This window comes from Sebastes umbrosus, chromosome 2 (assembly GCF_015220745.1).
Source record: "Sebastes umbrosus isolate fSebUmb1 chromosome 2, fSebUmb1.pri, whole genome shotgun sequence".
Classification (NCBI taxonomy): domain Eukaryota; kingdom Metazoa; phylum Chordata; class Actinopteri; order Perciformes; family Sebastidae; genus Sebastes; species Sebastes umbrosus.
In genome coordinates this window covers 3,770,973-3,795,414 of record NC_051270.1, presented here as the reverse complement: position 1 = coordinate 3,795,414, position 24,442 = coordinate 3,770,973, and the positions used below count along the sequence as shown (strand labels likewise).

The 24,442-nt window shown below is 40.7% G+C and overlaps 2 protein-coding genes across 5 annotated transcripts in view; both read left to right on the top strand.

Annotated features, from left to right (window-relative positions):
- bnc1 (basonuclin 1) overlaps positions 1-6,990 on the top strand; it is a 68,908-nt gene extending 61,918 nt beyond the window's left edge. For all 3 annotated transcript variants that reach the window (XM_037756816.1, XM_037756822.1, XM_037756823.1), the window contains exons 4-5: positions 1,926-3,997; positions 6,006-6,990. In XM_037756816.1, coding sequence (XP_037612744.1) covers positions 1,926-3,997; positions 6,006-6,822 — 2,889 coding nt within the window. In that variant the 3' untranslated portion in view covers positions 6,823-6,990. The remainder of the gene's footprint in view (positions 1-1,925; positions 3,998-6,005) is intronic.
- Positions 6,991-18,713: 11,723 nt separating this feature from the next.
- Positions 18,714-24,442, top strand: part of sh3gl3a (SH3-domain GRB2-like 3a) — a 29,531-nt gene continuing 23,802 nt past the window's right edge. The window contains exon 1 of one of the 2 annotated variants that reach the window (XM_037758850.1): positions 18,714-19,400. In XM_037758850.1, coding sequence (XP_037614778.1) covers positions 19,356-19,400 — 45 coding nt within the window. In that variant the 5' untranslated portion in view covers positions 18,714-19,355. The remainder of the gene's footprint in view (positions 19,401-24,442) is intronic. The other variant, XM_037758842.1, reaches the window with a different exon arrangement.

Genomic DNA, 24,442 nt, shown 5'->3' with positions numbered 1-24,442 from the left:
ATCGCCCCTGAAGGGGATTCTTTCACAACAATGACCCGCTAGCTGTACATTATCCCGCTTATTACACAGCTACTTACTTAAAGGAAGGGTTGACGATGTTCTCCAGTCTCCACTATTTGTTATATTGGTTGAAATGGTCTTTACACCCTGACAGCGATCCATTACTGATGAGCTCTGAAAAAGGACCGAAAAAGAGCCGTCATCTGTAGCTGCTGTAATCCTGTAAAAACGTCTACCAATCACTGCCTCGCGGTCCGCTTGGAAAGAACCAATCAGATGCCTCCCTGCCTCCCTGCTCGTACTCTACCCTTGGCATGCACCAGCCTGAACTCAAAGCGCGTCGCCGCCGCAAGTTTCCTGGAGAATGGAAGAGAAAACTCAGCCCTGCAGTAGCACTGCCGCGGTTACTGGTGAGGTAGCGTTGTTGAGTTGAGGTCCTCTCTCCGCTCTGAGTCTGTGAAGTAGTTACTATGCAGCGGTGCTCGTGCATGTGTGTGTGGGGGTTTAGACGGAGCTCCTGAGGCGATGCTACTTTCAAATTATGCTAGCTTTCCAACATCGTCGACCCTATCTTTAAGAAATCAATAATTTTACCCAAAAACGGTCCACCAGAGTCACATCACAACTGCGCCCATGGCAACGGTCTGCTATAAAGTAATAACAGACCTTAGAATGACGTGATTGACCAATCAGAATCGAGTATGCAACACAGCCGTGTAATAAGCTAGTTTAAGACATTCTGACCTCGGCTCTGTGCTGAACAAAAAATGTTACAAACTATACATAAAATATCAAAACAATTCCATCTTAGTATGTAGTGTAATGCGTTTCAGGGTGGAAAAGCCTCTAAAAGCAGCCAACATGTGACCTGAAAACTGAGTGAGTGAGAGTCTATGAAGAGAGAGACAGAGGGAATTTCTGAGAAAGACAAGAAGGGAGGAGGAGGAGGAGGAGGAGGAGGAGGGAGAAGAGGGGTCAGGAAAGCATGGCTGCAGACAGGAGAGAGTGGGGATGTGATGAAGGCGACCAATGCCATGGACTCTCTCGGTTCCCCCCGCCTGCTTGTTGCTGTGGTACCACCAGCTCGGGGAGGTCTCCAAACTGTGCCGGGTAGATTTGTAAATATTATGTCTTTTGCTTCAGATTTCCTCTCAAGCCGGAGCCAAGCCCCGGCCGAGGCCTGGGCTGCAGGCACTGTGTCGGTTGCGAGAGCTCTCACTTCGATTAGTACATCATCAAGTATTCAAGTTGTGCTGCGTTTAATTCATGTTAGCTCATCTAATGGCAAACGTAGAGTCAGAATCCTCGACAGGCGCCCAATGAATGCTCTGTGATGAAATATTAATCGCGGTTACGGCACGAAGCCGCTCCTCACTTTCAAAGACACCCGAACTCACATGTGATTACTGCTGGGCTAAGGGAGAGAGGACCCGCTTGATCAACGTGAGCCGCCCTCTGATCACCCCTCCCCTTACTCCAGTGTCTATGTGTGGTATGTTTGTGCGCGTATTTATTTCTGCATGCCTTTGGGAGTGTGTATATGAGTGTACGTGTCTGCTCGTATACGTGTTCTCACCCGGATGTGTGTGTGTGTGTGTGTGTGTCCTTGTGCTGATGCAGAGTGAGTAAATCCACATGATTTAAATGAAGAGAAATGACCTGCAAGATGAAACGCTGTGTGTCTGTGTAATGAGGGTTCTCAGGGTTCTGCACTGCCCGCTTGCATTAATGCTCCATCTGATTCCTTTATTTAGCTGCCCTGCCAGTCTGCTTTATAGGGTGTGTCATCTAACCCACTCTGTGAATATGTATGAGCAACCCAACAGACACTTATAATGCTAATGATGAAATTGCTCTCTCCTTTCTCTTTTTTTTCACTTTCCCTCTCCTTCTCAATCTATTTCATACCCCTGCCCTGTCTGCAGGATGTAGCAGGGAAGGTGCTGGACCGGTGGGCCATCATGACATTCGAGGAAGAGATCGCCACACTGCAGCAGTTCCTGCGTTTTGGCGAGACCAAGTCCATAGTGGAGCTGATGGCTCTGCAGGACAAGGAGGGCCAGGCGGTGTTGGTCCCTAGCACCCGCACCAACTCAGACATCCGCACTTTCATCGAGCGCAACACTCCACGCACCGCTGCCAACCTCTCTACGTCCAAAGTCGAAAAGCTGAGCAGCAGCAGCATGCACCACTTTGAGAACTTTGTTAACAGCATGGCCTTCATGCTGCCCTTCCAGCTGTTGGGCTCCGTCCCCGCACCGTTTCTGGGCTCGCCGACGGGGGCGCCACAGCAGCCGCAACACCAGCAGTCGTGCCACGGGTCGGTGGGGCAGCAGAGTCAGAGACGAGACGATCAAGGTCGAGACGGTCTAGGGAGGGAAAACCCCCTCCCTCTTTCACACCCTCCAGAGAGCAGCCTGCTCGGTTCCAGCTCCGTCTCGTTCACTTCTGATCTAGACCGAGGTGGAGACAAGCCAATGGACAGCCTCTCCACCACCACAAAGATCGAAGCAGAGGACTTCTCCACTAGTGACAACTACTCGGATGGACCCTCCACGCCGTGCACGCCCTCCATGAGCTCTGATGTAACACAGATGTCCCCCGATGGCAAGATGCGCTCCCTGGACAGGAATGGGAGCGGCGGCGGAGGGGTCTCCGGAGGTAGTGGGGGAGGATGCTCTCTGAAGAAAGGTCGCGTGTACTGCAACGCCTGCGAGAAGACATTCTACGACAAAGGCACGCTGAAGATCCACTACAATGCAGTGCACCTAAAGATTAAGCACAAGTGTACCATTGACGGCTGCAACATGGTGTTCAGCTCGCTGCGCAGTCGCAATCGCCACAGTGCCAACCCAAACCCGCGGCTACACATGCCTATGAACCGGAACAACCGGGACAAAGACATGCGGGGTAGTTTGTCTGGCGATGACAGCTCTCAAGGAGAGAAGAGGTCCGAATATGGAACCCCCATCCCTGTCTGCTCTGCAGAAAGCCATAAGTCAGTGCCCAGCTACATGGTGAGCCATGTGGACACTGGGTCTAAACTCCACAGCAGCTCGTTCCCCAGCATGGGCCAGAGTGGCATCCTCTTCCCTAACTTAAAAACAGTACAGCCAGTCCTGCCTTTCTACCGCAGCCTGGTAACGCCGGCAGAGCTTGCCAACACCCCAGGAACACTACCCTCCCTTCCTCTGTTATCCTCCTCGGTACCCATCAAACCCATCTCAGCCCCTGAACTCTGCATGACAGACCCCATACCAAAGAAAAAGTCTCGTAAGTCAAGCATGCCGATAAAGATAGAGAAGGAGGTGGTGGAGCGAGATGAGCAGATGGATAAGGGGAGCAGCTCTGAGGACGAGGCTCCTTTACAGGGCCGGGACAAGGAAGAGTGTGACGGGATCCGAGCAGAAGGGCATATGTGCGCAAGACGAGCTGGGGAGGAGAGGGAGGCGTACATTGGTGAAGAGAAGGAAAGGGAGGGCGCCAAGCATCTGTTGGACCAAACTTTAGATAGAGAAATGACAGCGAGGGAGGACAAAGATGATGGGTCAAGGCAAGCTGAAACGGGGGTCATCACCTCTGCATCCTCCCCCTTCGAAGACAGACTGACGGAGAATCACTGTGACAACAACTTACTCTGTCAGGAACCCAATGGCAATGAAGAAAGGGAGGACAGGGAGCATACAAACTCGGCTGACAAGATTTCAGAGCTCAGATGGGATGACGGTGAGCACAGGCTGACTAACGGCAGCGCTCTCCAGCTCATAGACCGCGAGAGGGAGGGATCGGATGGCTGCGTAGACGACTACGGTGACTTAGGTTTGTCTCACCTCGACCCCAACGCTGACCTGCCGCACCACTGTGAGATCTGCAGTAAGACCTTTAAGAACCCCTACAGCGTCAAGATGCACTACCAAAATGTCCACCTGAAGGAGATGCACATGTGCACAGTGGACGGCTGCAATGCTGCCTTCCCCTCCCGCAGGAGCCGAGACAGGTGAGAGGCAGCCTATTTATTGGTATTGTTCCAGTGCAGGTATCAGGATTGCTCACAGATGTAAAATTTACTGTTTCCGATGGGGCAAGAGTTCAAATCCCAACTCTAAGGCGTTGCTGTGTTTAGCTCATTCAGTTGGCAGTTTCCTCATGGTTCCCTGAAGCAGAGACCCTGTAGATCAGTAGCATCAGATCATAGCAACGTACTGACATCAGCTGCTCTAGTTTGGTTAGAGCGGCAGACTCTTAGGCCCTCAAGCTCAAATTATACTTTCCAAATTCATGTAGCTGCGAGAATCTGTGCAGTGAAAAATGTTGGCACCTGACCACACAGGATCTGCGCAGATTTCTGCATGCAGCCAAAATGTTGTAAGACTGTACACATGGACGATATGTGCAGTCCTCACGTGTGAATATGCAGATGTTTTTGCATCTGCTAAACCTGCACAAATAAGGCAAAAACAATATTATATAATAAAAAAAAAACAATATTAATTAATCATTTTCAAAGGACCCGTAAACGGTGAAATACCCTAACTGCACCACCAAGCAAATAGCGTCTTGGTGCTCCTGTGCTATTTGCACTTATTTAAATTAGATAATATGCAGACATTTGGCAACAAAATTGACCCTTTTCTATGCAAATAAGTCTCATTACAAAAACATTTGAATTCACAAAGATCAGCGCTAATAGCAACACACAGTTTACCTGATTCGACTGTTATCAGGCCATTAAATAAGCGTTATCAGTCACTATGAGCAATAAGGCAACAAAACTACAACTTATTTAGGTTTAGGCAATAAAACTACAACTTCTTTATGTTTAGGCAACAAAGCTACAACTTCTTTATGTTTAGGCAACAAAACTACAACTTGTTTAGGTTTAGGCAATAAAACTACAACTTCTTAGGTTTAGGCAACAAAGCTACAACTTCTTTATGTTTAGGCAACAAAACTACAACTTGTTTAGGTTTAGGCAATAAAACTACAACTTCTTTATGTTTAGGCAACAAAACTACAACTTGTTTAGGTTTAGGCAATAAAACTACAACTTCTTTATGTTTAGGTAACAAAACTACAACTTCTTTAGGTTTAGGCAACAAAACTACAACTTCTTTAGGTTTAGGCAACAAACCAGAAAAACATTGTGTTTTGTGTTTAAATAATTACATACAGCGCCTGACTGCTGCTTTGGCTCCTGTCATAATTACTACGGTCACTAGAGGTCGCTGTTGTGTTCTTTTATACCTTCTTTTGGGGATCTACCATAGTAGTATAGTAGGCCCCCATTGACCCACATCTATGGTGCTTATAGCGACTGATAACGCCTAATTAATAGTCTGACAACAGTCTAATCGGCTGCAAATCTACAGTGAAATTATTAGCGTCTTCAGAGAGTTGGTGGTAACTGAAGCACATTTATAAAGGGGTGTCGCACGAAGACAGACTGAGATTGTAAATCCCAAATGTCACGTTTAAATTCCTTGCCTGAAGTTTTGAGGAATGCTTCTGCACCTCTTTGGTGGAAATCTGTAGCTCACCATCTGAAAATGTAATTTTTCTTTTGCTATTGTTCTGCCTACTGTGTTCAGATGCAAAAAAAGGACAAATTGCACTCAGCTTCAAAACGTTATGGGCATGTTTGCGCTGTAGTATAATTAGCGCAATATCTTTGGACCTTGAGACGGGGCAGAAAGCAGTTGCAAGTTTGCAATTGCAATTCATGGTGCTGTCAGCGGCCGCAATCCATTCTTTGTGAATTTCATTGTTAATGCATTATTTTCTTTACACTTCCTCTAACAACAATAATTATTGTGTAAAAAAGAAATAGCAAAAACTGCTGACTTATCATCATTAGGACGTCTAAAAGGAGACATTCTTGCATATTGCTTTGGCACTTTATGGTGGACAGGGCCTCAAAAAGAATGTCTCTTTTTATGTAATTTTAAGGATTATTGTATAAAAAGACATGTGGTGTATGATACATTGAATTGTTTTTCTATCTACAGACACAGTGCGAACTTGAACCTGCACCACAAGCTGCTGACCAAAGACTCATTCAGCCCAGCCAGCACCCTGTACTTGCCCTCATCCCACTGTAGAGACAGAGACTCGGTTGGCCTGGACTTCTACCAGGACCAGCGGGACAGAGACCTACCCCATCGAGACCCAACCAGCCAGACCTCCGTCATCTTCCGAGGACACAATCGCATGGGCCTGGTCTTCCCAATGAGCAAAATGTCTACTGCACCAAACAGCGCCGAGGCATCTCCCTTAGCAGAAATGGAGGGATTAGGAGGAGGAGGAGGAGGAGACGGTGGTGGAAGTGGGGAGGACGGGGCAGTCCTGGACCTGAGCACCTCCTCGTCTGCCCCGCCTCGCGGCAGCGGCAGCGCTCGATCTTCCTGGGATTCAGATGGCGCCGGTAGTGAGGAAGGGGTTGAAGAGGATGAGGAAGCGCTCCACATGGGGGACAGCGATGAAAGCTGCGATGGGATCGGCGTGGGGAGGCCAGGAGGGGGAGAGGAGCTGGCACTCGGGGGCGAGAGGACCCTGGGCTGCGTTGGGGGAGGACAAGGCGGGCTTCAGGGAGGAGGTGGGGGCGGATCTCCGATAACCTGCCACGTCTGCCAAAAGGTCTACAGCAACAAGGGCACATTCAGAGCCCATTACAAGACTGTCCATCTGCGACTGCTTCACAAGTGTAAAGTCCCGGGCTGCGACACATCCTTCTCCTCTGTGCGGAGCAGAAACAGGCACAGCCAGAACCCAAACCTTCACCGGAACCTAGCTGTTGGCTCCGGTGCCTCGATGGACCAGGAGTAGGGATTTGAGCTGCCAACATGACTGATTTCCTTGGTTGTAATTGTCTTTTTGTTGTTGATGTTGTTGTCGTTGTTGTTGTTTTTGGGCACCTAAAGAAGGCTCACCAATTAGCACTTTTTAAATTCCACACCGTAGTTCATCCTGTTGTCATATTTTTGGAGAAAGGAGGAAAAAAAAGTACAAGGAGTTAATTTGTTGTGGCAAATGCAACTCATTTTACAGGTCCACAAATTTCATGGTAACTAGGTAATAATTAGCAAGTAACTTATTCGAAATTTATTTGGAATTACTGCCAAATTACCCCAATATTTACCTCAAAATTAATCAACAATTGCTTTATTGTAAAAACGAATATATATATTTTTTAATAATATATTTAATAATGATATGCTGAAATAGCATATAATGGTTAAAATAGGGCCCTTAGGCTTGAGAAGCTGCTGTGCGCTGCTCTTCATCGGAGGTGGAAAACCGAAACTAATAGAAGACACTTCTGATCAGGAAAAACCTGATAGCTATGTAATGATTCAGGGAGTTTTTTAAAAGAAATTTCAAAGAAGTTATTTGCTAATTATTATCTATTTATCAGCAGACATGGAAATAAAGCATATCAATTAACTTTGTATTCCTTTCCTGGAAATGTATCAAATAAATTACCAGCTATTTATTACTGCTTATTGGGAAATAGCGGAATATAATTATTAAATGTTTATAATAGATATAAAATAATAATAATAAAAGTCCAGAGTCAAGTCCCAAGTCAAGACAACCAAACAAAATAATATTTGAGGTAAATATTGGGGTAATTTAGCAGTAATTCAAAAGAAATTTCAAAAAGGTTACTTGCTAATTATCACCTAATTAGCATGAAATTTCAGGACTTGTAAAATGAAGCGTTGCCGTCTTCTTCTGCAAGGCAGTAAATTCATTTTCAATTTTGAGAAGTGAAACGCGATACTGATTTCTTTGCATTGGTTTGCCTTACAGCCCAGTTTAGACCTTTAAAAAAAAGATTCATTTGTACGAACCTGAATTCGTCCACGTGTTGTCCAAGTGAGAGTTGATGAGCCATGAAACTGTATCATCACGCCAGTTGTTTTTGTTGTCGGATGTTCACATCTTCCCCCGTGATGATCAAAAGCAGTAGTGAAGTAACTTCTACTATGTGTCATTCTCATTTCATTTGGACAACGGTCTTCAAAAATAAGTCTTTGTTGAAAAAAAGCTATAGTGTTGTGAGCTTGACCAATAAGTTATTGTATGGTGTTATATATGATCCGTCTTTACTGTTCTGGTTGTTGCATACTGCTAATGTTGACCAAAGATTTTTTCCAGTCCACAGGTGTGTATAGAAACTCCTTCACAGTGTGTGAGGGGTATGCAGTATTAAAAGGAGCCCGCCCAGTCTTCTCTCATCTTTGTGATTAACAGCAGTATTCAGGGGTGGGCTCTGTTGTAAAATACAATAAAATTCACCAAAACAAAACAACAATTTTTGACTGATCGGTGTGAAAAAAATCTCTTGTTTTTGTAAAGAAATCTGCTCATGGGACTAGACTTGATTAAGGCATTGCTCTTGTATTGTTTGTGTGGTTGCTTGCAGTATCCTGACTGACTGGACAAACAGCAGGAAGACATGCTGGAGGCTAGAAACACGTACTGTGAATGAGTCAAACACTGAGAAATAGTAATAATAATAATAGTAAAAATGCAATTCATAACAACGGCCCCTCACGTGAGCACACCCTAAAAAAATAAAATAACTGGTAAACAAAATGTTTATTGAACTGTATATTCTGTGAATAGAGTAATTTGTTATCTGAAAGAAACCAAAAAATATACTGTATAAAATTTCACCACTAACATTACATGTTTTTCTTTTTCTTTTTTTTCAAAAATGAATGAACAAGAACATTGTGTTGTACATGTCTGATTATTTCAAAACGGTCTACTGTTTCTGGTTTTGCTCTGCATATTTTGTTTTTCATTCTGTATTTAAAAATGCAGTGGGTCGGATTTTAAGATCCCATTTGTTTGTTGTTTGGATTTGTAAAAAAAAAAAAAAAGAATAAGGAGCAAAACCGACATATGTTGATAGGTGTTCATGTTTCCTTTGATTTAATGTTACAATATTCATTCCAATTAAATAAAAAGCCATATGTTTGCAAGTCTCATTCCATTCAATGTTCTGTCCATTAAACAAATAAGCACAATCATTACCTGTATGTTTGTGAATGAAATGTATTGATTGCGCTGTATAATATTCAGCAGGAGAACCAATATAAGCAACACATCATATTCTTATATATATACAGGTTTATACTTACATTACATGTCCGCAAATGTCATGGTAATTAGGTGATAATTAGCAAGTAACCTAGTTGAAATTTCTTTGGAATTACTGCTAAATTACCCCAATATTTACCTAAAGATGTATCGAAAATTACTTTATTATAAGCATTATTTAATTATTATATTCTACAATTTCACAATAGCTGGTAATTTATTTAATACATTTCCAGGAAAAGAATACAAAGTTAATTGATATGCTTTATTTCCACACAATGGTGAGATTTGTGCCTGATCAGAAGTGTCTTCTATTAGTTTTCCACCTCCGATGAAGAGCAGCGCACAGCAGCTTCTCAAGCCTAAGGGCCCTATTTTACCATTATATGCTATTTTAGCATAATATTATTAAATTAATTTTATAATAAAGTCATTTTCGATACATTTTGAGGTAAGTATTGGGGTAATTTAGCAGTAATTCCAAAGAAATTTCAAATAGGTTACTTGCTAATTATCACCTAATTACCATGAAATTTGCTGACCTGTAAAATGAAGTGACTTGTTTAACTGCACCAATGCGAGCAAAGAAAAGAGGAGGATTGTCGCCTCGCTCATCTCTGCAGCCGTATCATCTGATCCCGGCTGACTCCCTGGAGTCCTTGTAACACTCAGTGTTAGGCGGAGCAACACTGATGAGCCTCTAACAGACACATAAAGCTGCTGGGAGGACGACATACAAGCTTCACTATAAAACAATATTTCTCTTAAGTCATTCTAAAACAAAAAATATACATTTTTTCTTAAAGGATGAGTTCATCTAAATTACAAAACAACATATTTTGTCACTTAACTTCTTGCAGTATCTAGCCATGAGGTAGTTTTGGTTTCATGTATCCAGATATTCGTGTCTAAGATTTCTGCTGTGGACGTGAATTTAATTTATGTTTCTCTCAACAGTGTCCACCAGCATCTCTTTAGGTGAATTATCATTGAAATAACTTTCTCCTGAGTAAACAGTCTCTATATGAAAAGAGGTTATAGAGAGTGAGTTGACGGGTAAGTAAGAAAAATTGCTTTTATGAAATTTGGGTGAACTGAACTTTTTAAATTAATAAAAAATCTGTCTAATGAGTTGGTTCTAGTGCAAATCTATGGCGTATTAGAGCCATTGTAGGTAAAAAATATATATATATAATTATGGACCGGGAGGAGGGGGGTAATGTTCCGAGAAAAAAAAATAAAATTTGAGAGATTATAAATTCTGAAATTTATGAGAAAATCTCAGTGGAGTGCAAAACCGTGGTAATACCAGCCACCGTCTGTATATCGTTGCTCCTAAAGCTGCGTACGCTGTATGATTTTAGACCATTTCTAGCTCAAATTTTGAGCCGCACGACTCATTTTAGAGTCGGACCGAATTTCAGCTTCGTCAGGCATCAGAAATTTTAGTTGGCCGACCACAGGCTCTCACACAGTTGAAGCAGAGCCACGAGCCGATTCCCCAACGTCAGTGCGTTTTTTCTCCTCTTTCTACAGTAATCAGAGCGTAGCTATCAAGAGAACAATGTAGGCTTCAATAGATATAGCTAGTTAAACATAGCCAGCTTACCTCCAATTCTCTCTGCAATGACCAAGCCATAGGCTACTGTCCACGTCTTCCTTGCTACCTGCGAGTCCATATAACATTATGCCGCTGCCTCTTTTTTTTTGACATTTCAGCAGACAGGATGGCACAGATGATCAAGGCAGCACGTTTCTGCCTTGTTAGCATCGTGACCCGTACAGACCTCTGCTGGCAAACAAACTTTACCTGCCTCGGAGCTTTCAAATCAATCTTTATTGACAACTGTCAACAGCCAGAACGGTCCTCAGAAGCTGACGGGCCTGTTTTTCTATTTTACGCCTACAGTGTGAACGCTCAGGTTGTGGCTGACGATCGTACCGTACAGTGTGAGCACATTAATCGTGAGCTTTGGCTTTACAACGCAAACAATCTACTCATACAGTAGGAGTAGGAAGTATACAACAACATGTCTATAATCATACAGTGTATGCCCAGTTTAAAGTGGTGTTATTATGGTGAGGATGGCCTCTGAGCGAGGCGAAGGTCCTGAAAGATGCATATGCACGTTTTCTTTCATGTTCTTTTATGAACATAAGTAAATACTAATAATGTGGAAATTACAGGAAAGTAGAGACGAAGGCTTGAATCTTTTATTTCAGGACAAAGTCACAAATTCAGAACAATATTTCAGCAAATTCAAGAAAAATGAGAATATAATTGGAGATGAAACGGCTCATTAAGGAGGACTTGTGTGTTCAGAGGTTATCTTGCCATCAGGCCTTGTTGACAGGCTGAGGAGGGGTGTGGTCCACAGAATAACTGTGTTCAGGTGAACCTCCGCTTGACCTCTTCACTGCTACACCGGCCAGACTGGGAAACCAAACCAAACAGCTGGACACATGTAGACACAGACGCAGCAGCAGCAGCAGCAGCAATGTCTAAATGCACGCAGAGGCAGCGTAACAGTGGTGAAAACAGCCACCATGAGGCAACAGATATTTTGTTGTAACTTGATTAATAGTGTTTTGGTTACATTTTGATTTTTGTGATCCTTTCTTTAGGCATGATAAAATGGAAGAGCCACTGAGATCACATTCAGCAGTTATTCAAATTTGCATTGCCGCAAAAAGGCATACACTACACTCTCTGAAAAAAAGCTCTCACAGTTATTGAAGAGGTGAATTAATCGCTGTAATACTGCTGTGCAAAGTTAAAGGGCATGGATGGAAATGGACCAGGGACAGGGGAAGTATCGTTGGGCCCACATTGAAAAAGCGAGGAGGACAAATCTGTTACGCAACATGCCAAAGTATTGCACTATTACAGAGGGCTGAAAGCCTTGCATAACTCAACAATCCAACCCACCCATCACATTTACTGTACATTAGTGAGCCTGCAGAGCTGTTCCTCATCACTTTGGAGCTGAAAAACCCAGTTCTGACAAGTGGCTCCCATCCTTTCTCTCTGGCACGTTGCAGAAATCTAGTACCACTCAGAGAGGGCACAATGGGTTATTTCAGTCCCTCCTGTGTGCTGTATGTAGGCGACAATATTCAGCAGAGAACCTGGATGATCTGTAGAGGTGGAGCACTTGCTCAGCTTCCTCCACAGAGCTGTTTGTATCTGGAACAACTTGCATCTTTAGGGCTATTTTTAAGAAGCAGTGGACCACTTTCAGAAAGCGTTCAGTGGTAAATATGGAACAGATTGAAACTGAGGCTGAGCCATCAGCACACACAGCAACACGGTCAGCGTGGACGCGTCTTTACAGTATTGACTGTTTGGTGTGACTAAACACAAACTGTGAAAAGCATCCAGCGGTTAAAGTTGCACTAACACAAGGTGAGATTATGTTCCATCCACCTTTAGACCACTGCTTGGCACCGGTTCAGCAAATAAATACGATAGAGGACAACCTTGTAAGTAAGTTGTGTCAGTATTTTTATCGCCTATTGGTTAATTACCAGGCTGCACGGTGGTGCAGTGGTTAGCACTGTCACCTCACAGCAAGAGGGTCACAGGTTCAAACCCGGCTTGGGGCCGTTCTGTGTGGACTTTGCATGTTCTCCCCGTGTTAGCGTGGGTTTTCTCCGGGTTCTCTGGCTTCCACCCATAGTCCAAAGACATGCAGGTTAATTGTTGACTATAAATTGCCTGTAGGTGTGAGTGTGAATGGTTGTCTGTCTCTATGTGTCAGCCCGGTGATAGTCTGGCGACCTGTCTAGGGTGTACTCTCCTTCGCGCAATGTCAGCTGGGATCAGCTCCAGGCCCTCGCGACCCTGAATTGGATAAGCGGTTACAGATAACAGATGGATGGATGGATGGTGCAACCTCACTGTAAAGAAGTCACAGGCAGAAACATGAACTGTCAGATGAGCAGACAGGTTTGAAACAAACCCCCAGGTTAGCCAAACTTATTTGGAAGAGAAAACAAAAAATGTACTTTAAAAATTAACATGGATGTATAAAGAGACCTGGATACAACATTCATTCCTATGAAAGTTGCTCGATGGCGCATGAAGACCTCCAAGTATAAAATTATTATTATAGTATATACTTATTTACACATCCAGCAGACATTGAGCAACATCAGCGACATGTTTCTCTCTCATTTGGTCTGTTTTGGTCTCCACCATCTTCTGAGGTAAATATCTGTCCCTCTTAGCTACTAAATGTGCCACTATGTTCTCTTACTGTGTTGGTCTGCTGTTTACTGCTGAGCAGGTAGTGTACAGTGGGTTTATCAGAGCTTATTAACTGAAAACAGCTGCCTGCTGCTATCTGAGAGCAGTGAGACTGAACCAAACAGTAAAGCTGCGGGCTGTAAAACCAAAACAGTGAGCTGAAGGAGGCTAAATGGCTCTGTAGAGCTGAGGGGAACTGCAGACTCTGTGCTGGGTTGTCTTTATAAGCGACGCCCTTCACATTACACATGATCCATCCATCCATATCATGACTGATATAAAAACAATGGTTAAAACGATGAAATCACTCACACAGTGTGACAGAGTTCAGTGTGATGAAAACCATTCTCTATGACGTACCCAGAAAACATAAGTAAATCAAAATATTCTCATGCTTATCATGAGAATACATCAGCTGATTGCTATCTTGAAAGTTAGATTTGCTACGAGCCAGCACCTGGGAGGCAACGGATACGTGCACGCTACTGTGAGAATCCCAAACAGTGAAACTGAGCCCTCTGAACAACACGGCTTCTGATCCCCCCACATGTTCCAGAGAGAGGGGTCTTTCTGGGGCACTGACACCGGATCCCACCTCTCGGTCCGGGGATGGGGATCAGGGCCGGCGGGGGTGGCGGGGGGGGGGGGATGGAGGGGTAGAACTGGAGGGTAAGGCGGAGAAGGGGGGAGAGAATGGATTGTCCACGGGTGCTTGGGAAGCTGAGGAATATGAGGGGGTATTACCGCCCCGGCACAGCGACCAGATGGACAGCAGATGACTTTTGTTCTTCCAAATAGTCTGCAGGCCGAGGGAGGAAAAGGAGGAAGAGGAGGAAGAGGAGGTGGAGAGGAGAAAAAGCAGAGGGAAGGAGAGTGAACGTTTTTTTTTCCTTCTCTGGACTGTAACATGTTCATCGATGCCAGTTGGGTTCCTGCCATGATTTATAAAAATCCTCTATTACATCTATCAGTATTATGCAATTAAGAAAAACAAATAAAATTTCATGGATATAACTTCCATTGGCTGACGATCCCCGGTATCCTAGAAGCAGTCTAATGTCCTACAGCTTTAATCCAACTATGTACACAAATTAAAACCTAATCATGGTCTAACTTCATGCCAGCACAGGAGTGGACACTGCCGCTGCAGGTCTGCCCTCTGCTGCTGGAAACCACATCTGTACTGGTTCTGATCAGGTTCTGATAGCTGCTCCTCTGCAGGCCTGCAGCGCCGCCTGGTGGTGGAGAAGACCAGTCACAAGCAACATTGCCTGCACCACAACTCAACAGATATTTCACTGTACATTCACAGTAAATTACTGGCTACTAGTTGCATTACTTTCACAGTAAGGTACTGTATCATTTTAACAGTAAGGTTAATTGTGAAACGACAGCTGTATACTGTATACAACTCACAGTAGTTATGCCAGTATATTACTGTGATTTAGCAGTATGCTGCTGTAGAATTACTGTATTTAACTAACTTCTCAGTAAATGTCTAACAGATTACTGTGATTGTGCAGTATATTGACAGTAAATTACATTAAATTAGTAAATTACTGGCTACCAGTAGCCAGTACTGTGCTGTAAATTTACGCTTAAAAAACATTGTAAAATACTGAAAAATAGTTTTATCTGTTAACCCTTCAATAACTTAAAACATTGAAAAATAGGTTAAATTAAAAAAAACACAAAAATATGATTAATTTTACACATTTATTTAGCATGTAGAGAAACCTGTCTCCTGATAAATTCACAGTAGCTTACAGTAATCATGTATTCATTTCACAATAATATTCTATAATAAATACTATTATATTGCGAATGCAATTATAATATAACTTATCTTTACATTTGAAGACAGCACTTGTAAATCACTGTTTAAAATCTGTAGCCTCCAGGTAGTAATAGGTGCAGATTCACCTTCATCATCCAGGGAGGAGTCTAGAGAAGGGGAGGTTATTATATAAAGGCTGGGTGTGTCCTGTTCAGGTCTCTTTGTCTGAGTCCATGCTGCCACACTAGTAAGTTTGTTCACAATGGTTCTGATAATATGTTTTAGACAACATATGGTTTATATTCTAGAGGTACATGTTATCTATCCTAATTTAATGTGTGTATCAAGTTAATATTGTGATGCAACAGTTATCCTTCATTCATGGGTTATGCACTGAAAAGTTGTATTATATGTTGATATTGATAAAAATTAAACTGTACAGTTAAGAGCTTGGATAGATTTGCATATGTTACTATGTAAGCCACACAGGTTTTCTGGAGACCTTTGAACTCTGGATTTGGATTGGAATCTCTCCCTGATGAGGGGGATGGCGAGCCAGCCGTGCTGAGCACCTGGATTGAGAAGCGCTTTTAAATTTACCTCTGTGTTCTGCCTACTTATTGTCGTGTCTGATTCCTGTTCATTACCCCTCCCTACGACTCTAGATTATACTGGTCCAGTGTACACTTAACCTCCAGGTGGGTTACTACGGCGGAGTATTAGGAACACATTGAGGAGAAAAAAAAAACCTGAGATTTTGAGAATATAATAATCATATTACGAGAAAAAAGTTGTAATTTATTTAGAATAAAGTCATACTATTTAAAGAAAAAAGTAATATTACGAGAATAAAATCATAACTTTACAAGAAAAAAAAGTTGTAATATTAAAAGAATAAAACTTAACTTTACAAGAAATAGTTATATATGAAAAGAATAAAGTCATTACTTTACAAGAAAAGAGTAAGAGAAAAAAGTAATTTCCTCTTCCACAAAAGAAGCAATTTCCCCATCAGGTCCGTGTGGTTCTTTCTTTGGAATAAACGTAGCTTCTTGCACAATCTTTTCAAGGTCCTGATACTGATGATAATGTGGGGCTGATGTGCCAAAAGATTTAAGTATTTCGTTATGAAACCTAAACTAAAGTATAACTTCACAAGATGCTCCACGTTCCTCATTTTCACACAAACGGCATGCTGCTCTATTTCCCCTCTAAAATTACTACTTTATAATATTAAGACTTCATTTTCATAATACTACTACTTTTGTAAAGGGGAGACTCATGGGTACCTGTAGAACCCATTTTCATTCACATATCTTGAGGTCAGAGGTCAAGGGACCCCTTTGAAAATGGCCATGACAGTTTTTCATTGCCAAAATTTAGCCCAACTTTAGAGCGTTATTTAACTTCCTTCCTTACATGGTAGCATCACATGGATTCCTTGGGTTTCGTAGTTTCATATGATATCTGTAGCTTCACTCTAGCTCTAAAACTGAACCTACTATACCAGGGGTCTGCTACCTGCGGCTCCGGAGCCACATGCTGCTCTTTAGCCCATCTGTAGTGGCTCCCTGTGGATTTTTTTAAAATAGAAATTAATAACCTTTTTTTTGTTTACATTTTTATTTATTAATGTAGTACGTCTATGGTACCATGGAGTATTAGGGCCACATTGAGGAAAAAAAAAAAATCGGAGATTTCGAGAATAAAGTTGTAATATTACGAGAATAAAGTCTTAATATTATAAAGTAGTAATTTTTACGTGTTATGTTCTTTTTTTCTTGTAAAGTTATGACTTTATTCTCGTAATATTACGACTTTTTTTCTTTTGAAGTTATGACTTTTTTCTTGTTATATTATGACTTTATTCTCGCAATGTTACGACTTTTTTTCTCGTAAAGTTATGACTTTTTTCTCGTTATATTATGACTTTATTCCCGCAATATTACGACTTTTTTTCTCTCAAAGATATGACTTTATTCTGGTAATATTACAACTTTTTTTTCTCTTGAATTTATGATTTTTTTCTTGTAATATTATGACTTTATTCTGGAAAATCTCAGATGTTTTTTCCCTCAATGTGGCCCTAATACTCCGTAGTACATTGTCTCTTTGGCCCTCACTGCATTAGACTTATATTATAAACTTAGACTATAAACTGTTACCTTCATCACAATGCCCAAATGTTTTGTGGCTCCAGACATATTTTTTTTTGTTGTTGCCTAAAATGGTTCTTTTGATAGTAAAGGTTGCTGACCCCTGGTCTAGTACCTCAGAAAGACAGTAAAGTCAGCTGGTTTCAGAGTATAATAAGCAAATCATTTTAAAAGTTTCATGAACACAAGATGTCTCCTGTTTCACTGAGAAACAGACTACAGCTATTTCTGTTTACAGTATTTTTGTTATCATGTCAGTCATATTCTACAGTTGCTGTTTTTCTCATCAGGTGGTTGTTGGATATTTCCGACGCCTTTGAAGTCATCACAGCGGTTTCCTCCGCACGAGCAGCTCTCAGCCAATCAGCTTTGAGATGTGGCGACATCTCTGCGATTCAGGAAACCCTTCTCCTCCTCCGCCAATCAACTAGTCAAGCCACATGACTTAGATCCCACGTCCGGTTTTCACTTTCAAAATAAAACTGACTGTCTCACAACACATTAGACAGCCTTGTGTAAATGACAGCACTGAATGAAAATGAGTCTGCAGTGAAATAAAGAACACATTTTATATAGGCCTTCCTCCTCTGATAAATTGTAAGACTGAGTTTAAATATGATAATGAGTTGGATATAAAACGCAAAGAACTGTGATACAGAGAATCTAGGCAGCGAAGTGTAGGAGGCAGCATGCATGTAAATAATGTCCCCATAGTCTAAAACACTGAAGAACGCAGCTTGCACAAGTGTTTTCCTAATTGCTAAATTAGGGCAGGCCCTATTTTGATCATAAAAACCCAGCCTAACCTTCAGTTACTTCACTTCTTCACTAGTTGATGCCCCGATTAGTGGATTTGACGTTGTGGAGATCTGTAATGGACAATCCCAAACATACTTTGAGAATCCAACAGTCTGAGATTAATGAAAAGTATAAAGTGTTACTCACAACTAAAACCATTGTCTTAAGAATACTGACAAACAATCAATTTTATTGGTATATTGTTACCTGCTTAGGGACACTTTAGCTAATGTATATAGTATGTTATTGCACACTTGCTAATGTACAGTATATAGTGGGTTATTCTATGTTTATAATTTAGATTTTTTTTATGCTAGTTGTCAGTTATATTTGTAGTGTATTCCAATATTATTTACATTTTGTATTCTATGGATATATTTCTTTAGTGTTGACATGTACATTTTATGTACTGTTCCTGCATGTGCATTGCCCAGATAACCTGCTGCTGTAACAATAATTTCCCAATTTGGGATCAATAAAGTACATCTGTCTGTCTATCTATAAGATAAGAGATAAGATAGGACATTTCTTTATTAGTCCCACAGTGGGGACATTTGCAGTGTCCAGCAGCAAAGGGGATAGAGCAAAAAACAAGATGCATCAGCTAACACAGTAAAAAAAAGAGCTAAACAAAGTGTAACAAAATATGAACAATTTAACTATAAGGAAATATAAAAATAGGAGCAGTATATACAGTAAGAATATATAGTGTGTGGATCACTTACAAACAATAGCAGGTAAAACATATTATAAAAGAAGTCAAATTGACAACAGTAAAGGAGAAAAAGCTCAACAGTGAGCGAGAGCTGCTGTAACAAGCCATCTTGAAATAATATATCTATCCATCTATCTATCTTTATCCTGTATTTTACACTGATGTTCATTAACGTGCTCTGTCCCTATCAAATGAATAAATACATAAATAGTTAGGTTGTGACAGTAAATACATGTCCCGTCACTAACACCATTTATGTTGTTCTTTTTGTATGAAAAGCAAAAAAAAAAGTAAAGAAATAAAAAGTGTAAATTTTCAGTGTTCAATATGACACTTTTATTTTGAAGACAATAACCGTATTTCCGGTTGCATCGTCCTCAGCTCTTCGCTTGCTGCTGCAATCTTGAGCGGTAGTGACTGATGAGTGCAGTGTTGCTGTGTGGAGTACAGCTGCTCTCCTTTCTTTCTTCAACCTACATTTTACCAGTTTTATTCTGTGTTTTTACGGATCATTTCCTCCAGAAGGTGAAGCTTTAACAGCCCGTGTGGAAGATGTCTGTGGCCGGACTGAAGAAGCAGTTCCACAAAGCCAGTCAGGTATGGAACGTCACATCACACTCGATACATTTGTTACTTTTTCATTCACATTAAGTTACATTTTACACAGAGATACAACGTCACACCAAACTCCGCTGGAAAATCCGAAAATTAAATATATTATCGCATATTTAACAATTAAACATTCATTGTTTGATTTCATTTAAGAGTGATAACGAAACCTTAAACCCTCGTGGATAATTCGGCGTTGTTATTGACGTTTTATTCACCACTTTAATACAATTTATAATATTAGACACTGTTGCTGCCAAGCTAGTATCAGTAGCAGAAACATGGTGATATCATGATGACAGGAAAAGCTATAAGACAATACTAATAAATAATCTTTGTTTATTAAGCATAAATAATCCTAATATTTATATATTTATATGTTTGTATGTATATATATATATGTATGTATGTATGTATGTATGTATGTATGTATATATGTATATATATGTACGTATATATGTATGTATATGTATGTATGTATATATATCTATATATATATACATATGTATATATGTATGTATATGTATGTATGTATATATATGTATATATATATGTGTATGTATATGTATATGTATATATGTATGTATATGTATGTGTGTATGTATGTATGTATGTATGTATGTATATATATATATATATCTTGAATTTCCCTTGGGATTAATAAAGTTACTATCTATATGTATGTATGTTATGTATGTATGTATGTATGTATATATGTATGTATATGTATATGTATGTATGTTATGTATGTATGTATGTATGTATGTATGTATGTACTATATTTATATATATATATATATACATACATATATAACATTTTCTGCTGTAGTTTGGCATGACGTTATCTCTATAGGAGAGAGAACCAATTCTGAATCTCTAAATGTGAGAGACCTTGAAGGAAACCACACATAAATCTAGTTTTATTACAGTAGCTATTAAGATTCTATTTAGCTAGTGAGCATGGCTAATTATCTTTTGTCCAGATGTCACAGCATTAGGGCTGGGACGATTCACCTATCTCCCAATGCGATATGTATTGCGATTTTTAAGTATTGCGATTTATTGCAATTTTTGTTAACTTTTTTAACACTAGATCATGGGAACAAGTTGAATCATACACTTCTAGAGACTTTTACTTTGAAATATATCTAAATTAATACAATAAAAATGTTTGATTTTCAGCATGTATGTAGTCAGAGATGTCCTGAAGTCAAATATATCAGTCGTTGTCATGAATTATTTAATAATTTTTTTCCGGCAACGACATTTCCCTCTCAAATTATTGGTATTTTCTTTTTTCTTTATAAGGGACATGTAATGTTTTATACTTCTGGTGAATATAATCCAATCAATCTTATTTCTATATAGTATTTTGTATATACAGTTCCCTTTGTTAACACCTTATTTTGAAATCTAGACGTAGTCACACGAGTAGACTTCCTCTAACTTCTCCAAGTCCGTCTCTAGCTCTCCCGTCAGCTCCGTTCTCTTTATACATCCATGGTCAGCTCCATCGGGGCCGTTTGAATGCATTTAACATAAATGTCAGTATCTGGGTGCTCTACAGTCGTAGCGTCGGCCCATTTGACCACGGAGATGAGAGTGACGGCCGGCTCCACCGCACGTTACCGCAATACGATAACGTTTCCTGTCCATGACAGAGTTAGCATGCAGCTTTAGCCGTGATGTCTAGCTCTGCTTTTCCTGCAATGTGTGAAACTCAAAGTGTTTCTATACTTTACTGGATGTGTAGTGTTTACCACCCTCCGCCGTTTTCTACTGTCTCATTTCGGTTGGTGGTTTGTTTTGGTCTGACGGATACGGAACAGATATGACGTCACGTTACTCAGACTACGACAATAAAAGCGGTAACTTCCTTCTACCTCCACATAGACTCAAATGAATCAAATATATCCATTCTGGCGTTAAAAAATGTATTTCAAAATTGTAAAAAAAAAAAAAAAACGTGATACATTAGTGAATCAATTTTTTCCCCACCCCTACTTTCCACGGTCTGTTTTGACCGCGTCACACAAGAATCAAAAGTAGTGTTTTCTGTAGACTAGCTGTATGTTTCAAACTTGTCACTGTAAGTGGTAGAAATGGCCTGGAGCCATCAGAGACATTGAATCAACAGGCCTTCTTGTAATAACAGTTTACACACAGAGGTTGTAGGTATTGTGTAATCTTGGCATGCATCCAATAGTCATAAAATTCCAGTTAGAAAGGATCGGCCTGTTTTATTCCCACAGTCTCCTGCCACCAAAATACACCATGGTGGGCGGCTGTGAGTAACTGTGAACCAGTTCTAACATTTAGCTACCGTGCCATTTGAAACAAACGCTGCCTGGTGGATCATCTGTCTGTCTAAATGAGCAGTGTCTCTTCATGATTGAGACAAGCTTTGTTTAAACCCTCTAAGAACCTTTGACGGGAAAGTAAGAGCCATCATTATATTTCCAGGTGATAATGGATTTAATTAAGCTGGAGTTTGGCATGTATTCCCCTTACAGGTCCATTTGTTAGGTGTTCCCTAATCATACATGTAGTCTGCTGACGCATTGGGCACAGAGTGGCTCACGCTACCTGACCAGAGTGTATTGGGTTGGACTGTTTTGTTGTGTAGAGCTTCAAACTTGGGCTGGCCTGGTTCCCACGACAAAAAAACAAATGGGATTTTTCCATTGGGTTTTGGATTATTGCAGAAAATAAACTCTGTGGCAAACAAATGTTTATGATACTAACACGTTTCGTGAAGCAAGATATCTTCACAAATGAACACCACTTTTATGATTTTTGAAGTGTAAATGCAATTTCCAGAAATAAAAAACTAACGTTATGCTATAAACAAACTACACCACGGTCGCATGAGCGCGAGTATACACAACGAGGCTGTAAAAGGAGGACGAGTCGGTGTGACGACGTTTAATGGTCTCATTTAGCCACGGGTTAGCAACCGCCTTTTTTTAAGACACATAAAGGCTTCAAAATTCACGAGTGGTATATTTTATTTTGTAGAACGAAACGTTAAAATCTCTTCCATTTTCAGAGGGGTCCCTTGACCTCTGACCTCAAGATATGTGAATGAAAATGGGTTCTATGGGTACCCACGAGTCTCCTGTTGCCTGTTAGGCTGCAGTTTGCCATGTTATGATTTAAGCATTTATGCTAAATGCAGTACCTGTAAGGTTTTCTGGACAATATTTGTCATTGTTTTGTGTTGTTAATTGATTTCCAATAATAAATATATACATACATTTGCATAAAGCAGCATATTTGCCCACTCACATGTTGATAAGATTATTAAATACTTGACAAATCTCCATTTAAGGTACATTTTGAACAATGGACAATGATGCGATTAATCATGATTAAATATTTGAATCGATTGACAGCCCTTGTGTGCATCTTTGACGACATACTGAGCAGTAATTTTTACGTCGTCACTTCCCGAGAGCCTCCTTACCGGTTGGAGATGTGTAACTATGGTAACCTGCGCCAACCTTGTGTGACCTTTGACGCCTAGCAAAGTGAAACCTTATACTTACTTACACTTAATTTGAAGCGTTATTGATGTCCCAGAGCTGTCCGTCAATGTTTGTTATGAACGTTTTCATCACTACCGCATTGCATTGTGGGATATTTATGCCACCGTTTAGTGTCCAGCGTTTGCATACTGTAATATTTCACCGGTTAAGGGCAAAAACCATGCATTTTTTTTGTTGCATTCCGTACAAATGGGTTATTTTCACCTATTCGAAAATTATATGTTAATCCACATAGTAGCCATTTTTTACTGGGATTGTATACATATATGGTAGTGTGTTCTTTATACTCTTTGTACTGACAGTTTTCCTAAAATTAGATTTGAATAAAATTCGCAATATATCACTTACAACATTGCGGTATATCGCAATATATATTGAATGGTAACCCCTGTATCATGATACATAAAAATCACAGCCCTAATAAATACAGAAAATAGAACTGGGGACATCTAAAACAAAGGCAAATGTAAGTCAGATGCATCTTTGCTGCTGTTTAAGGAAAATAAATGATCTAATAAATAATTTAGAGAATTTACGGATTGCAATTTAATTTGCAATTGTGATATCAGTGAGGTATTTTGCTGAAATTCCTCCGAGCCCTATACCTCATCCCTAGTGGAAATACCTCAGATTAGAACTGTCTGGAGTGACATTGAAATTCCCAGACCAAATACCATCGGTTATGTAACTAGAGAGTGCTGACATTGGTGCTGACCTTAGACTAGCATCTGGGTGAATCATAGAGCAGGCCACACATTAGAGAGGTATTGTCTAATTCAGAGTATCTCTCTCTATTGTTCCCTCACAGCACAGCAGAGAGCAAATCTCCTGTTGGCCATCTGGGCTCATGCAGGGGGAATATGAATGTCATCATTTATCTCGTAGAAGTCATCCCCGTGTGCACAAGCTAAATGTCAGCCTGCCACTTCCTGTTTATGTGTCTCATGGTTGCTGTGGTGTGCGATCCCCTCCACTCTGTGATCAGTGTAATTGTACAGTTTCTCTTTCACTGCCTGTTTCATGAGATTACACGAAGGTCAGGTCTCCAACACAGGGTGTTGTTATCCACGTGAAAAAGCAAATGACTCACAGGCAGTGGTTTCACATGTGAACGTGTACTGTATTTTCCCCCCGATACCTGTTTGATCTCGCTACCTGCTGGTGTTCTGAGTCATGCAGTGATGAGCTGTAAAACAATTCAAAGCTTTTTCTAACATTTGACGTCACCCACCGTGGTTTCCTGCTTCTTAAAAAACATAGACCTTCTGATAATAACAGCCAGACTGTATCAATCAGACCTATCACCGCCGCAAAAAGGAAACAAAAGTAGAGTATTTTTAGAACTGTCATGTATGTCAAAAATATTGTTTCACCTGCTTCCTGAAGTGGAGATGAACAGAGAGCGAGGCTGAGACCAGATAATCTCTGAACCATCAACAGATAACTGGGAAGGGATACACTTCCTGCTTATTTCAACCATCT